At 40.4% G+C, this 16748-nt stretch overlaps 1 protein-coding gene across 2 annotated transcripts in view; it reads right to left on the reverse strand.

Moving 5' to 3' along the window:
* LOC121188089 (dedicator of cytokinesis protein 2-like) overlaps nt 1-14709 on the reverse strand; it is a 90415-nt gene extending 75706 nt beyond the window's left edge. For both annotated transcript variants that reach the window (XM_041047655.1, XM_041047654.1), the window contains exons 1-19: nt 14489-14709; nt 12834-12917; nt 12172-12212; nt 11927-11982; nt 11744-11840; nt 11504-11652; nt 11146-11281; nt 10270-10427; nt 8516-8597; nt 8139-8274; nt 7398-7473; nt 7112-7188; nt 5368-5618; nt 4901-4999; nt 4618-4690; nt 4212-4315; nt 2390-2591; nt 427-524; nt 231-320 (exon numbers count right to left, since the gene is read on the reverse strand). In XM_041047655.1, coding sequence (XP_040903589.1) covers nt 231-320; nt 427-524; nt 2390-2591; nt 4212-4315; nt 4618-4690; nt 4901-4999; nt 5368-5618; nt 7112-7188; nt 7398-7473; nt 8139-8274; nt 8516-8597; nt 10270-10427; nt 11146-11281; nt 11504-11652; nt 11744-11840; nt 11927-11982; nt 12172-12212; nt 12834-12917; nt 14489-14531 — 2052 coding nt within the window. In that variant the 5' untranslated portion in view covers nt 14532-14709. The remainder of the gene's footprint in view (nt 1-230; nt 321-426; nt 525-2389; nt 2592-4211; nt 4316-4617; nt 4691-4900; nt 5000-5367; nt 5619-7111; nt 7189-7397; nt 7474-8138; nt 8275-8515; nt 8598-10269; nt 10428-11145; nt 11282-11503; nt 11653-11743; nt 11841-11926; nt 11983-12171; nt 12213-12833; nt 12918-14488) is intronic.
* Between the last annotated feature and the right edge of the window lie 2039 nt (nt 14710-16748).

Consider the following 16748-nt stretch of genomic DNA (forward strand, 5'->3'; position numbering starts at 1 on the left):
TCAGATGGGGTTACCTGTTTACAAGGTGGAAGTGAAGTTAAGTACAATCATCTGATAGACATGTTTATTTGGACGGAGATGGACAGGCAGACACGGAGATGTCAGACTCGATACACACAGAGATAGCCTGTCAGAAAAAATCAGCTGCATCTGTTGACAAAGCACACATGGTTACACGCACGAGCGTTTCTTGGGTAAAGAGAGACACATACGCAAACACACACACTCACCAAGGCATCAAACACGAGGATGTCGTAGTTGTCGGTCTGAGAGTGCTCCATCATGATGTTGAACAAGGCATCCAGAGTGTCCTGCAAAAACTGCACACACACACACAGCAGGACAAAGGAGAGGTCCAGTGAGAGCGCACACAAGCCAGTCTACACACTTACGCAAAGATACACTTGTGTTCAAACACACACTGACCTTGACCACCTCCTCTCCATCAATGATTTTGAGCTTCTCCAGGTTTTCTCTGAGGAGCTCAGGTCGAGTTCTCCACTTGAGCAGTCCCAGCAGGCCCACTTAAGAGGTGACACACACACACACACACATCACACACACACAGTATTTCATGTACAGCTGTCTTAACTGTAAAAGCAGTGCAAACATCTGTCTTGCTTAAGAGTGGATGCCGATCTTCTTACTTTGTCAGGTGATATCTTCTTAGTTGACAATGTAATTTCCTAAGTTGTAATTTTTCCCTTTCTGTCCTTGCACATTTGACAATGGGTGTCACCTCCTGTGTTGCACAGAACACTTAGAAACTGTTAAAATTAATTTACCTGTCTGAGACTTGACACTTTTTAATATGCAAAGGACAAGTCAACTTGTTATACTGCATTAAAATCAGAGTTGAAATATGTAGTCAATTAATCAGTCACTTGACAAAAAACGAGTGAAATACTTTGGGGTTTTGGCAATACAGTATATACACGCTTAGAATTCAGGTCTTCTGGCAGAAAAAGCAGTTAGAAGATGCAACAATGGATTCTGGGAAACTATATTTTTTGTCATTTTGTGTACTAAAAAATTGGTTGATTATTGTAAATAAAGAATTGATAGATGAATCAATAATGAAAATAACTGGTAGCTAAAGTCCTCATCAAAATATTATATTCAGTTCTACGCTTTTCAAGTTCATCTCTGACTGATAAAAACCTGAAAAAAAGAAAGCAGTAATTTGTCAGGAGATGATTTATCATGTGGACAGTCCCTGTTCCTCTGGTTAGCGAGACTCTCAACTGAACATTCAAATCCACAGTTTCTATCATTAATTCTGCTACAGTTTGACATGGGGCAGATTTTCATGTCTCTGTAGGGCTGCCTGCTTGAAGCTGACTGCTTTCCCTGTCCAATAATTTCTGACTCACCAAGCCAAGCCGCACATCTGGTGGGCAGCCCTAAACTACACTGTGTGCGTTCATGCCTGAGAACCTTTTCTGTGTGTGTGTGTGTCTGTGTGTGTCTGTGTGTGTGGTACAGGTGATTAATACTGCTGGATAATGTTCATTATAGTGATGGACTGGCTTCCTCAGTAACAGCTGTTGCACTGCACCTGTGTCTGATGCACCGTACTGCCTGGAGTGTATGTGCGTGCATGCATTTGTAGATGTGTCTGTGCACTTCAATGTGTGTGGCTGCCTGCCAGAGTATGTAGGACAAAATGACGACACTCCCCACTAATAAAACCCATGTATACACACAGTTGTCCCCATGCTTTGCTTACTATCCCATGACCGTAACACCCACGCACAAACTGGTAGCTTTGGCAACATTAACCTAATTAACATGCTCACCATTAATTGGCCCGATGGCTCCGTCACCCTCACCTGCCCTGACCTCACTTATCAGCTTTTGTTATCCTGTCATCTCAACTTGTAACCCCAAACCTAAAAATAACTAATTTCCTAATGAGGACAAAAAATGTATTTCACCTGTATTTCACCACCATTTTACTTGGTTTTCAGGGTGAACTCTGAATTCCCCAACCATTTAGCCCTTGACTTGACAATGCAATATACTCATTGGCAGTGATTTCAGACTTGAAGAGACCTTCTAAGCACTGCATTTGTCCTCTACCAATTTCACAGCTAACTGATGATTCATTGCCTTGGCCTGGCCTTATTACTTTGTTGAAAGAAGATGTTAATTAATGTTTTTTGACGTGTCAGGTTTAATTTCAAACACCCTCCTCCTCATAATTTCTGCCCTAACCTTTTCTCAACACTTGTGTGAATAGGAGAGTGTGTGTGTGTGTGTGGTTCTGAATGAAAATGTTTGGCCCTGCCAAGTTTCTAGAGCAGCTTCACATCAACACAAGGTCATAAAGGGGCTAGATGAACATCGTAGCACATGCCCTACACGCAAGAAAAACACATACACCTACCATTCTGGGTGAGTTTGGTGGAGCAGACCAGGGTGGAGATGCTGAAGCTGTCTCTAGAGCTGACCGACAGGCCTCCTCCACCCCCGGACACACTGCTGGAGCTGCGGCTCAGTGCTGTCACCTTGTGGGGGTCGCCATGATGATGACGGGTCGAGGGCAACGACAAGTAGGAGTTCACATCTTCCATGCGTTTGCTGTCACCCTGAGACGACAATATCATTTTTAACCAAATGACGCTGACACGCCGGTAATGCTACAACTCCATTAATGATGGCACAGATGTTTGGTGTGTGCCAGAGCAGCAATGGGGACAAAAATTATATTTCCTGTGTTTAGTCAAAATGTCTTGATGCAGATACAGGAGCAGATGAGAGAGAGATACTGGGATTTGATACACTTGCAGTAATTTATCAGGCCAGCCCTGAAGGAAAACATGACAAACAACGATTAAAGTCGTCATTTTCACTGCAACAATCCTCTGTGATCACTATGCCTTATCAAGTTCTAACTCAACTTTGGTTTGTAAACCCATAACTCTGAAAACAGTGGGGCCGGGACAAGTTAAAAAAATAAAAGCACAAACAAACTACTGGTACAGCATTTTTCTTCTCAGCTACAAAGTGCTGATAAAGACAATGGTGAATAAAGTCAACAAATAGAATAGAAGGCAAAAAGCTACAAAAAGATATCTTCTCTATTACCTTCTCTTGGCATAGGTAGTTTATATTTTGTTTATCAGCTCTGATTACATCATCATATTTTAGCTGCTGTACATTCTTCCATGTATAAATGTGCCATCTACAGGTGACAGATTCATTCAGGCCTGAAACCTCAACCCTACCCTCTTTAATGCCACACCAGTAAGTAATAATGAGTGAGTAGGTGGAACAGCAGGGACTAAGAGATTGAAGCCATGAGTGGCACAGAGATCGAGAGGAGTGCAGGGATAACGAGAGATAATCGAGAAAGGGCACAGGAGGACCATCCATTTGGTCTTTGAGTGAATCACGAGTAATTAATCTTCATTGCGTTTGGCATTTAATCAATAAGGGGATTCAATCTTAGCTTTGGCTCATTTGGCAGGAAATCTATTTGGCTTCGTTCAACCTGTCTGGATGGCCACAATCTCCCATCCAGACTCACTATATGTTTAGGTCTGCTTTGATGATAGTTGCAGCTGAACAGATGTCTTGAAATTCCTCCCCTGGTATGAACTTTTTTGCAGACGAGCGTCTATCTGCCTTTTTTCTACCATATTTTAGGCAAACAACCCAACATAATTCAGTGATTTGAAAAGTCTACCGTTAATTTCTCTCCATTATACTGATAAAAAAAAAAAACAGAGATAGCTGGGGAATGGCATTGAGTTTTGGTGCAGTTAGAACAAATTTCCACATTCATTCATGTGTGACTATGAATGATGGATCAAAAGAAACCTGCAAACTGGTTGTGTTATTAACCACCAGTTGATGAGTTCCCACTTTCATCCGACATACTATTTTTAAATAGTTCACATTTATTATAGTTGGAATGTTTAATCAAAAACTGGTTGGTGCAACAAAAGTAATGAGCCGTGACCCTTTCTCATCACGAAAGGCTCACTATGTAATTTATTACTCTCAGTGGAGCTTTTGCATCTGTATAAGTCTGCTGTTCAGATGCATAACTGTATTATTCTGCAAAATTAGGGGTTAAGGAAGATGAGATTTAGGTGACAGGAAAGAAGCTGCACATCTTCATTTGATTCATGTTTCCCTAGAGAGGATACCAAACCTATTCATGTGTTCATATGTTTTGTTTCTGCAAAAGTTGTGTTTCTGACCTTGAAGACTACAAGGTCATGCAGCCCATCCTGTAGAACTGTCCCATCCTCTTTCATCAGACGCACAAAGGCCATGGCAAAGTTCTTCTCACTCTTGTCCTTGGCTGAAGACCAAAGGATGGATAGTTGCGTAAACAGGAGGAGGGAGGGTTAGGGGAGAAACACATCAGGGGAATACAAAAGGGAGGAGGGCGAGATGAGAATTAAACCGTGGGTGGAAGAAAGACTGCTGATTTGTATAGTCAAGTGTGCGTGTAATGATGCTTTGGGTCATTTCCAAATTGCTTCCAATCATTCGGTCCTTTCAGTGTCACATTATGCTCAGGGGATGGGAGGAGAGTAGTTTTTTAAAAAAACGGATGTATGGAGAGAACAGACAAGCAGAGGAAGAGGGGCTGATACTCACACTCTTGCGAAGAGCGGTGCCTGAACATGAAGCGCAAATGAATTCTGTGCATTTCTTCCAGAGGGACTGCCACCTGGAGGACATCTCATTTTATTATAGCATATAAAACAATGGATATCTTAAAAATTTAAAGGTGTACCATGACGTTCTATGTTTTTTTTTAAGTTATGGCTGAAATGAGGAAAGCAAATACTACAACTATACATCTTCAAGGAAACTGAAATAAGCGTCTTGTGTAGAAGGAAGTAAAATTCAGCACATATACACAAATGTCGACACACACCTTAAACGTCTCCATCCAGCGGGGCTGTTTGACTTGGTAGTAGATGACGGATCTGTACTCACTGACGGCCTTATCCCCTGCTCCCAGACAGATGGAGTTCTGGGAAAGAGGGAGGGAAGGAGAGAAAAATACATTTCATGTAGAGCTGAAGGATTTTATGTTTGTGTGTGTATGTGTGTGTCCATTTATGCCTAAAATGGATTTTCATTCTAGGATAGTCTTGGTGCCCCTGACTACGAGAGGGTGAGTAAGCGCTTGATCAGTGCCATGCTCACTCATTGGCCCGTACCACCTCAATCTCTTACATACCGCACAAACTGTACACACACAAACACGCACTTTCACACCTGTACGCTCCATCTCAAAACCCACATACACACAACCCCATCCCCGTTCATACAAAGCTCTGTCCTGTTCAAACACACACCGACATGCCCTCCTCGACCTCGTCTCTTCATGCTGCTCACCTGTATGACCTTGCCCTCCTCATCACAGACCCACATGATGACCTCCACGTTTTTCTGAGTGGTCTTGTTGTACTTGTCGAAGTCGCCGCCCTGTAAGGTGAGGTAGATGTCATTGCGAACATCTCCCGGCATGATGATCTCCGGGAAGCCCAGCTTGCGGGCCACGACGGTGCTGCGGTCCACTAGGTGAGGGTACTCCTTACGGATCTGAACTATGTCCCCGACCAGAGCCTTCATGGTCACCCACAGACCTGGATGGAGGTAGGGTTAGAGAAAGACAAATAAAAGAAATGCAGTGAGGCTACTGGTTTCAATAGCAATATTCTTCATTTTCCTTAAAAGATAGAATAGAAACACCTAAAATACCACCACAAGAACATGATGGGACTATTTTACTAATAAAAAAACGTCATTGTGGGATTTCTCTGCTGGATATCCATTGACACTGACTGGCCTATATACAGTTTTGAGTAGGAGTTCCTTCCTCATTTATTCCTCAATCATTCCTGGGTAATTACCCAGGATTTTGTGGGCATTACTGTAAAATGTAATAGGTCTGAAATGTAATACCATTACATCCATTAGTGGCCAAAGTTGATCACACAAAACAACTCATGTAAACAAAGGATATGTGTAGATAAGAAAGAGTAAAACAGGAAAAACAGAACTTTATAGGACTAAATATTCATACATTTAAGAACATTTACATAGAAAAACAATTGCCATTCAAGGCTATTTTCAAAAAGGGATCCAGAAAGGAGTTTTATTTTCTCTCTGCAGGTAAGTAAATTCAAATGAAAGCTAAATGAATGAATAAGGAATTTCAAGGACAAGTGCTATTAAAATTGAATTTAAAGCATTTTAAGGTGTTTTCAGGGCCTACAAAAAGCCTGAAAAATACAACTTAAAGTGAGATCCACTTTGTGTTTAACAGGGAACATTACATTAAGGTGCTCAAAGGTGAAGTAGGGATGTGAAAACTGTAATTTTACTAGTAATTAATACTAGAAAATGTGTCTCCTGTTTGTGAAAGTGCTGTAAGTCAGGGGAGTAAAATTTTCTCCTACAGAATATGGCCAAAGAAAAGGACCAGACAGAAAAAAAGGGGTGAGCTATTTCAGGGAAATAGTTAGGAAAATCTAAACTATGTCACAAACCCACAATTTCTAGGCTAACTACATACCTACAGAGAAAACTGTGGATGTGTGTTAGTGTGTGTACAGTAGCAAAAGCATCTCAAACTGAGAAGAAGGAGTGAGTGAGATTAGGAGTGAGTGATGTTAAGAACAGACGGGTGCCTCTTTCATATCCAGGTTATGCCCTGGGCCTTCAGGAGCAGGAAGAAAGATAAAAGCTGAGCAATGTGACAGTGCAGACCTGCATTTGGGGTTATGTGGAACAAGACACAGTCACCCTTAGGTGCTGTCAAAGTCAGCTATAAACATGAGGTAGTGGGCAGCAAGCAAGGCTGGTGAGGGAGGAAATAAAGGGTAAGTAATATGAAAACATCGGCTCAAGGGCGCACGCAGTCCTTCAGGATAATGTTCTCCGTTCTCATCCACAGGGTAGAGAGAAGAGGCGAGGCTACGGTGAGAAATGGTCATTTTATCTGACCACAAATGACTGCAGCGTACACAGTCCAGTGGGAACCTTCAGTGCATACAGGAACACTAAACTGGCAGAGCAGTCACATGGCTTACACACTAGGAAAGAGAGAGCAAAGCCTGTGAGTGCAGATCGGTACCTTGGCCACCACTGTCTCCTCGGGATGCTGTCACTTTGTTCAGCAAGGTGTGGAGAAAGTCATTCTCAGCAACTACCCTGGAGCACACACAAACAAACAAACACACACAGAAAACCGTGTAATCTTAAAACTGTGTAGATGCTGAAACCTTCATGCACGCAAAATTGCATTGTTGCCGTTTTAATTACAGGGAGGGTCTGTGAAGAGAGATCTAAGTTTCTTAGACAAGAAAGGGATGAGGAGAAGGAGAAGAGGTGGAGTAACAGAGGAGGGAAATAGGACATACGGGAAGAAGGGGATGAAATACTGCTTCTCTTCATCGCATTCAATCTTCCCCTTGATGATATCACTGATGTCCATCACTGCAGAGGAGAGAAAACAGATGTGTCTGTGATGACAAAAATCAAATAAAATGCCATATGGTCATTTCTGATGCGGATTAACAATCAGTCAACAATGACAGTTCTGTCAAGATTTTGTATATAAAGCTCTCTATCTAGTCTAGCAAAGGTTATACATGAGGTCATATGAGGATAAAGGCAACATTTTTTAAGCCAGTGGGAGCAACAACAGCCAAAAGAGCAGCACAAAGAAGTAACGGATGGTCACCATCAATATTTTAGTTTTGTTTTTGATGACTGTGGTTGTACCGGGCAGCTCCCAGGTGTAAATATATGTGATAATACCTGCACCGATAGCAGCAGCTGGCAAATCAGACAAAATTACTCTGACCTTAAGGGAACAAAAGTAAAAACGACTGACGAGGCAACTAAAGGTAATTACTTTTGGCAAAGAACTGGTGAAATGTGGCAATGGAATGAAACAAAACTGTCTTTCACTATCATCAGGTACACTACAGCTTTCAGAGAGAGGCTAATAAATACTGCTGAATACTAATAACTGAAGAGATCAGTAGTTTGGTAAGCTTAATAACTACAGTAGATACTATGCACATCTCTTGACCAGTAAAATTAGAAATTGGCATTTTTGACCCTAAACAAAATTATACTGGCTCGTGTTCAAGTACCTGCCACCCCAAATGGCCGCCTCAGACCCTGAGTGCACTTCTTGTTGTTTAGCTCTTTCAGGTCCATCCTGCCCACTCTCACTATCTGACAGATCAGATAAATCTTCTCTCTGCTCAGGTCCTTGTTCCCCAAGTCCTGGTAGACAAAGATTTAAAGAAGGAGAAGAGAGAGAAAAAAAAGCAAAAGTAATATATTGAGTGAGAACAAGAGAAGAAAGAGGAGTTGGGATGCAGAAGGTTTGCGGGACAGATGAAGATGAGAGAAAATGAAAAAACAATGCAATCTTCTAAGGGCAAATAGGCCCATTCATTCCTGTACAGTGCAGTATGTGTACTACTAAGAGACAGAGTGACAGTGCCCTCCTGTGGTCACTTACTGTAAAGACAACCTTCAGATTGTTGAGCATGTCAATCTCCTTGGGAAATCCTTTGCTGCCCCAGCGTACCAAGTAGTTCTCACTGTACAAAGGATGGTAAAGGGTTAAAACACATAAGTCACATCTGTTACATTACTGTTCTGTAAAGTTATATTATCATATTAACATTCTAATACATAACCACAAATAATATCAGAAATTTCCTCTGCAATGAAGATAATGTCACCCCGATTAATTGACATTCTGCAGATTCACTCTACTCGCCAAAATAAATTCTGCTTTGGGGGCATGTAAATACTTCCACCTGCAACAAGTGATGAATCAAAAGATAGAAACACTATCTCCGTCAAGTCCAGGAGTGAGCAAGTGTTTGGTCCAGATAAAGCTGGACTGTCTGCCTCCCTCACCTTTTTGGTACCTTTTGGGTGAGAATTACACAGCAGCTCGGCTGGTGTACATGAGCATACTGTGGGCAGTTTACCAATGTGACATTGTGATTCCTGGGAGGCTGAAGTTTAAATGCGTCAGTCATCCTCTGACAGGCATGTGGATCCACTGATGTTACCCAGTGCAGCTGCATAGTAATTTAGATACAAGTGCTAAAAATACATCCATTTTATTGCCAATGGCATTTTCCTGACATAAAAGCATGTTCCACACAATGGAACAGAAAGACAGACAGGAAGAGAGACACACATGTACAGTAAGCGTCTGTTGTAAGGTGAATCAACGCTGAGAATGGTCATAAAACCATATCATCTGCCTGTTTCTTTTTTTTTTGCAGAGGGACAGAAAAGCATAATTTAACTAATCTAACAACTATATAACCAACACAGATGAGATAGAAGAGAATCAGGCATCAGGACAAATGGCAAGAACATATGAGATCAAATGGTGGTGGATCTATATTTAAGAAAAAGATGGTCGATCCAGGTCTATCTTAATGCCCCCAGCTGCAGTGGCAGAGACACAGATATACACTGTGTGACAGTGAGTGACAGGGCTTAGCATCAGCACTGTCAGGAACCACACAGCACTGCCAGTCAGTATCTGCTGCCCTATAATTTATGTTTTCTGTATTCTTATTTTTGGCACACCATTGTTCTGATTTAGTGGGGTTCAACAATGGAGGAAAGAGGGCAAATGAGGAAACAGGAGAAAGAGAGCTGCGTAGACACCAGGAAATAGAGAGGCGTGGAAGATGGTGTATGTGTGGGCTGGAGAGTGTGTGTGTGCATGCGTTTTAGACAGCCGAGGGATGGAGGTGAGATAAAAACTTAAATTCAAAGGTATTTTCTTTGGTTTCAGACAGTAAATGGGTACTGAAAGGGATTTGTTGAAGATTAAACCTACTTAATCTTAATTTCCCTTTGCTTTTATTTAATTTAATGGATAGAGTTTACTTACTTTATGATCTCGATCCTGACAAAATTCCGACTCAAATGCAACATCACATCAATGTAAGCAGTACAATTAACAACAATAACTGTTAGTCACGGACCTTGCTTTTATCTCAATGTGAGAGCCCCCGAAACTGATTTTAAATGACTTCAACATTAACATCAGTTTATAATTTAAAGCTTGAACGGACACATTTAAATTTCAAATGAATGTGGGGTTTTAAATCCTCAAATCAACCTCAAAAGAATACACGTCCGAAACATCAGCATGTACTATACCATCATCTAAACTGCCTCTTGAAGCTCACTGTATGAGGCTGGGAAGTAATGCTAAGTGAGAAGCACGAGTGATACCTGATGATGGTCTGTTTTATGGGGTCATAGAGGGACATGAAGAGCTCTGAGTCCTCTCCGATGCGGCAGACAAAGTTCCTGACAAAGACATATAAGCTGTGGGTAGGGGAAGACTGGATCCGTGCTGAGATCCCACTGTGGTCTGTCTGGACGTTGGACTGTGGGAGAGGACATTAGTTTTTAGAGGTTAAATTGGGACAAAGTTTTAACAGGATAAAATGCCAGCCAAAAACGGACATTTCCATTTCCTGGCAAATCTGGTTGGCTGGTATAACACTTAATAATAGCTGTTTATTTAATTCTGGGATGTAACAGTTGCAGCATCCAGATTGTGGTTCTATAAGTGAGAAGAAAACCTCTGAGTAAGAAAAAAAATGATAAGAGCACATTCTCCTCTTATTAATGAATCAGTGTTGAAATGTAAAATAGGCTGTATGGAGCTGAAGTGAAGTCAAGCCAATTTATAAAGGATGTGAATTCTTAATTAGGCTTAGCGGGCAGACATGACTGGCAAGTAAAATTTATTATCCATGGCATTTCCATAAAGTTTTACTTTACCACTAATCAAAAAGAAGAAAAAACTAGATGAATTCCACCCATACCTACCTCAGCACAGAATTTGCATTTAGTGTTAAGAACCCATGGAATCAAGAGGGGCAGTTTCTCAGGAAAAATCCCTCGTCTAATGCAGACACACCTCAAACCACAGCAACGTCAAAGAAGTTGCAATTAATTTAGTTGTGACTGCAATATCTGCCATCATGCCCACTCATGAGATGCTCTCTCTGTCCCAGGAGACTTTCTGCATGGCCCTCTCTTTCCTACCTTCTGTCCTTTCTGCTCCCTACCACACTTCTTTCTTATCTTTGTCTGTACCTGTTCCTCTTTGATGCGCTCATTGATCTTGGCTGTGGCCTCTTCGTGGGCCCGAAACAGACTGATGACACTAGCCCGCTCTGGTTCCAAGATGTTCCCATCCTCGTCTCGAACAACCTGGTCCAGCTCCAGGATCCTGGAGTAGGGAGAAGGAGAGTTGAGGGTCGGGGAGATTGATGGAAGGTGAACAAAGGGCAGAGGAGGAAGAAAGAGCAGCAAGCAGTGGTGGAAATCAAGGAGGCAGGAGCACAGAGGGGTGTGCAAAGGAAGAAGAGAAGAAAAAGAGGGACAAAGTCCAGCTTTGAACAGTTACCATATTAAAGTGTAAACATGTGATTTTGTTTTTGAGCAGACATACTTGTTGCCATAGTCAATCTTGGAGGTGACTTTCTGCTTGAGCTCCTTGAATTCGTCACTGGGCAGAGTGCCAGACAGGAGCTGGGAACGCCACTCCATTAGTTCCCACATCAGTCTCTGGACCTGCTTGACACGTGTATGTTTATTGGCCTGGAAAGACAGATGTATGGTGTTATACTCAGACACACACACATTCACATACTCTAAGAGTGTTTTTGTTCTGTCTTTTTTTTTCTTTTACCACAAAGAGCTGCTTCCATATGCTGCCCCACTCCCTTAGTGTGGTCGTCACCTCCTTCACCAAGGGCATCTCTGCAGATATCACCACATCTTCATTGCTGTGGGAACACAAATACATAAAAACATAAATTAAAAAAATTCATCTGAAGACAGATGAAGACCTTTTTTTTTTAATTCCACTCACCCTCGTTTTTCAATGATGACCTCCTTAAGATAGACAAAACTGGCAGGGAACACTCCCTAGAGAGGAATATGTATGGGGGAGGTGAATAAGGGGGGAGAAAGACAGTGAAAGCTCTCACCTATCCACAAAATTAGAGCACCTTTCTGATGAATAGAACTGATTGAATGTCGTGCATTATGTGTTATTATCACCTTTCTGCTAAAATCAATGTGATGCACAGTCTGGTTTAAAACTGGGGCTCTTACCTGTTGGGCTTTGTTCCGAGCCAAGTAGCCTCTGTACCACCCTGAAAGACAAATTGACTGTGATCTTACCACCATCACACTACACCAACATATATATGAGCAGGGTTATTTTGGTGTTCAATACTGAAATGTGAAAATGTCTACCCTTGTAAGCAGGAAGACTGAAACCTACAGGGAACACTAGGATTGCATTTATCTTTAACACCTACAACAATAATGTAATTATTACACCTTATTCAACATGTAAGTCAATGCTGTATGTTTTATTCTGTGAAATTCTGTGCAAACTTTAAAACACTGCATGATATCTAAGTAACCAAAGATACAGAGCATTTAATTTTAACAGAAAAAAAGTACTGTTGATCAAAATAACATAGTTCAACATTTCTGTCTGTAAGTACAATTTGAAAATACTTACTCCCCCCCCCCCCCCCCCCAAGTTCAGAGTGACAACATTTTCAATTCTGACAATATTTTTAATTTAGTTTGACACGGCTGACTTATAATATGGGAAAAACATGACTTCTTTTTATGATATACATATATCATACTCCTGTAAGTGCTAAATATTGACATACAGTAAACGGTAGTGATTGTAAGTTTTGTATGGTACATTATGGTACATGTATTAGCGTCATTGTTATGTTTTGAGGTATTCTTACCATCACAGGCCTCCTGGATGTAGACAGTATCTCCTACCTCCAGGGAAAGATGCTTCTCTCCCTTGCCGACAAAATTCCACTTCACTAAAACAAAGAATTGTTACAGTATGATGAGGGGCACATTTGCTTAATGGCAGTACAATGAAAAACATGAGCACAGCCAAGAACTCTAATGATATCAATGTTAGTATGTACAGTTGCTATTGTTGTCAGGCTACAGAACAAACAGTTGCACTGACCGTCATAAACACTCACAGCTGGCTAGCTAAGGAGAAACACAATGTTTCAATGGAAGGAAGTTTTAAGGTGGGATAAAAAGTCAAATTTCTGTCTACATTTCTATTGGTAAATCCAAGGATTTTATTTTTTTTTTGTAATAAAGTACAAATGATTTGGCACTGTACACCTTTGGTAGCTTTGCTTGAATATGCATATATAAATATAGAATGAAATAAATAAAATGGTCATTTATTGAACTGCATTCATTCGTTCAGCTCACATCCTTCTATCCCCAACCTAAATGTCTGTGCACTAATCATTCAGATTACTTACATGAACAAAATGACTGCTCAGTCAAAGGAGTGTATAAAAAGTGTTACGGTATTTTACCTCACAATGGACATTTAAATATTCACAGCTTTCAAAATGAAAAGCCTTCAAGGCTGTACAGTTCGTAACATTATGCGGTTTCAACCTTTTTTCAATCACTTTTTTTTTTTTACTGTATTCAGCTGTACAGCTTCAAATTCATACAAACTTCCTTCCGTCTTCCCCCACTTCCTGTGTTGTTGTCTTAGACAGACCAGGAAGATGTTCAGCTTAGAAACAGTAGATAAGACACTTCACCGCTTTATTATGTTAGCAACTGATTCAAAATAGCTTTCTTTCTGAAACTCAATGAACTACAAGTGGTATAACAGTTAGTGTCTCCACTGATTTTCTACACTACAACACTTTCATCATTATCAACATATTGAAAGTAACTAAAAAGTCAGTGTATTGTCTGCTACAGGCCAGTGAGCCTCTGCTATATTGCAATCCATATTATAAGTCAGAAATCCGTATTCTTGTTTTTGTCTATATTGCATATCTGAGGCAGCACATGCTGATTAGCTCAGCCACATTCAACCAACATAACAGATAAACTGCAGATTGTACTGAGAGGTCGTGCTTTCACAGTCTGGTATTTGCTCCAGATGCCAAAATCAATCTTTCCACTCTTAGAAACTGTCATTTTCAGAAATACTTTACCTTCTACCGTATGCATAACGTGTAATGCCTGGAGATTGCCTACTAACCGTCACTCATTTCTCCATCAGCTTAGGATCAATGATAATTTTGTTTTTGATTTTATCCCTCACACAATCCACTGGAGATCTTACGGGTTTTGTTGCACTAAGGTTAAATGGTGAATATGATTTTAGGATTTAAGTTCTGTGGGGGGATTAATCTGATGTGAACACTTTATAGTTCTATGAAGCCATTAGCACCTGTTCGCATCCTGTCCAACAGGAAGTGATGGACATCTATTTTGGACATCTCATTCTTATATATTGAATGTTTACGATCACAACCTAAACAGAGAGACACTGCAGGATCGTATATGTGCATACGCACACACAAAGCCACACACAAGTGAGCGCATATTGACTTACCTACACCATACCGCTCTGTAGTGGTCCTCGTCCAAGGAGCCATGATTGCATTTAGTCCTTCCAAACCTATTTTCTACTTTGAGTCGCGTATCTATGATTCTCCTCCTATTTTTGCTTTTTTTGTTTTTTTGGTCTCTCTTTTTGAGGGTGTCTGCTAAACTTCTCACTTCTGCATTTTGTTAACATTAAATGAAAGCAGTAAGCCCATCCCCCTTTGCCTCTCTTCCTCTTCTGTCTCTCCTCTCTTCCTGCCTTCAGGCGGTTAAGGGGAAGTGGGTGAGCTCAGCAAGGTGGAGTCCTGTAGAGCCCACAGGCCTGCACATTGTGTGAAGTTTCCATTTTGCTCCTTTAGACTGAATGAGCAACTTAATCTGTATGATAACTGAGCATAAAACATCGATAGCAGACCAACAAAGTGATGATATCTAAAGTATGTAAAGTTACTCACAATGTCAAAACTAATACATCAGCAAAGCTGGGCCTGTACATGTTTATTTTTTTAATGTAGATCTAATAAAATGGGATAGAAAGCAAGTCACATTTTTGATCGCTTCTCAAATCTGAATAAATTCTGTACTAGATACCACGCAGTGATGTCAATGACCCATACATGACTTCTGTCAATTGTCTGCCAGCTCACACAGAATCTATCTTGTTGTGTCGTCCAGTAATGCTACAGGTGTGCAGTATTTATATTTTCTATATTTTACTTTACACTCAACAAATTATTAAACTGATTACATATCCTTTGTTTCAACTCATGCAGTGAAAGATAGGTGAGGGGCTGCAGCTGTGTTCCTGTATCCAGCAAACTAGTGAGAGTACCCAGTTGTTGCATGTGGTGAAATTTTGATTCTTCATTAAGAAGAAACACGTCAGCAGCTCAAGCAGCAGGAGGAGAGAATAGAAAATCAGGTAGGTGTTAATTTGTTCCTGAATGTGCTTGTTTCAGGAATTCTTTTTAGGGCTTATATTCATATCTGAGATTTCAAACAAAACACTCCCTCACCGAATATATATTTTACCCTGAACCTCCTTCAGATGATGTTGCCAGGGTAACCATCATCTTCCCCTTCTGAGAACATCCTCAACACAACAACTATATAACTATATAACTATCCATAATAAACATGTTTTTACACTTTTTTGAGGAAAAAGTGGAAAAACATGAACATAATTTTCTTTTATAATACATTATTGATCACAATGACATTTAGCATCCAAACACATTTATGAACTAAAAAATCATCCTTCAGTACTGACAGAGTATTATGGAGCTGCTTTTCTACGAGTGGGTCAATGTTTTCTTTATCTTGTGCATGCACAGGAGGACACATGCACGCACGCACTCTGGCAGCATGATACAAAATCCTGCCAACTGTTGCACATTATTCCACTCATCCACAGGTGGCAGTAATTCACCAAGAAACTCAGACAAAGAAGACTGCAAGCAAGTAAATATGAACTTAAACAATGCCGGATTACAACACTTAAAAAAATATCAAAATAATTTAAAAAATAATTTAAAAAATAAAAATAATGATAATAAGCAGTTTTGAAATTGTTTTATGACAATGGGGATGCATTTTGCACATTTGCTAGACTTCAAGGATACACACAGTGAATGTAAATATAACTTTATGTTTTACAAGAAAACTCCACAGGGCACCTTTAAGAACTGTTTCGGAAAAGTTGTCCATTTAATCTCTAATCCTCAACTCTACAAACCTGTTCTAAGCAATAAATAATTGCAACTACAGTTAAGACAAAGTCCTTCCACGCTGAAATCTGGACGACTTCAATCAGTCCATCAGGACAGTGCGTAAAGCTTCTCCAGTTTGCCCAAGACCAGTAAATATACTGTAAATGACTGTACCTCCATGATCTTGGCATTTGATCAGCCAATATTATTCAATAGCTAAAGCAGCTTTTACAGTACAAAAGGCTGCTTGGCAAGTTGACTCTCAACCAACGAGGCTGTCAAAACTTGACACACACACAACAAAGCAACTGATATATTGCCCAGCATTTCACTGTTAGAGTGGGTGACGAGTTTTATTACGCGGGTGTTTGAGGAGACTAGCTTTAACCAGACATTAGCATTATCTATTCAAGAAAACTCAAATTTCATTCATCGCAGTTAAGTCAATCAAATATATCATATATAATATAATATATAATAGTCAAATATATTTTGTTTATAATTGAGTATTGCTGCATTTGACACTTTTAGTAAGCATCACTGTGTCATTACTTGCAA

Source organism: Toxotes jaculatrix, chromosome 10 (assembly GCF_017976425.1).
Source record: "Toxotes jaculatrix isolate fToxJac2 chromosome 10, fToxJac2.pri, whole genome shotgun sequence".
Classification (NCBI taxonomy): domain Eukaryota; kingdom Metazoa; phylum Chordata; class Actinopteri; family Toxotidae; genus Toxotes; species Toxotes jaculatrix.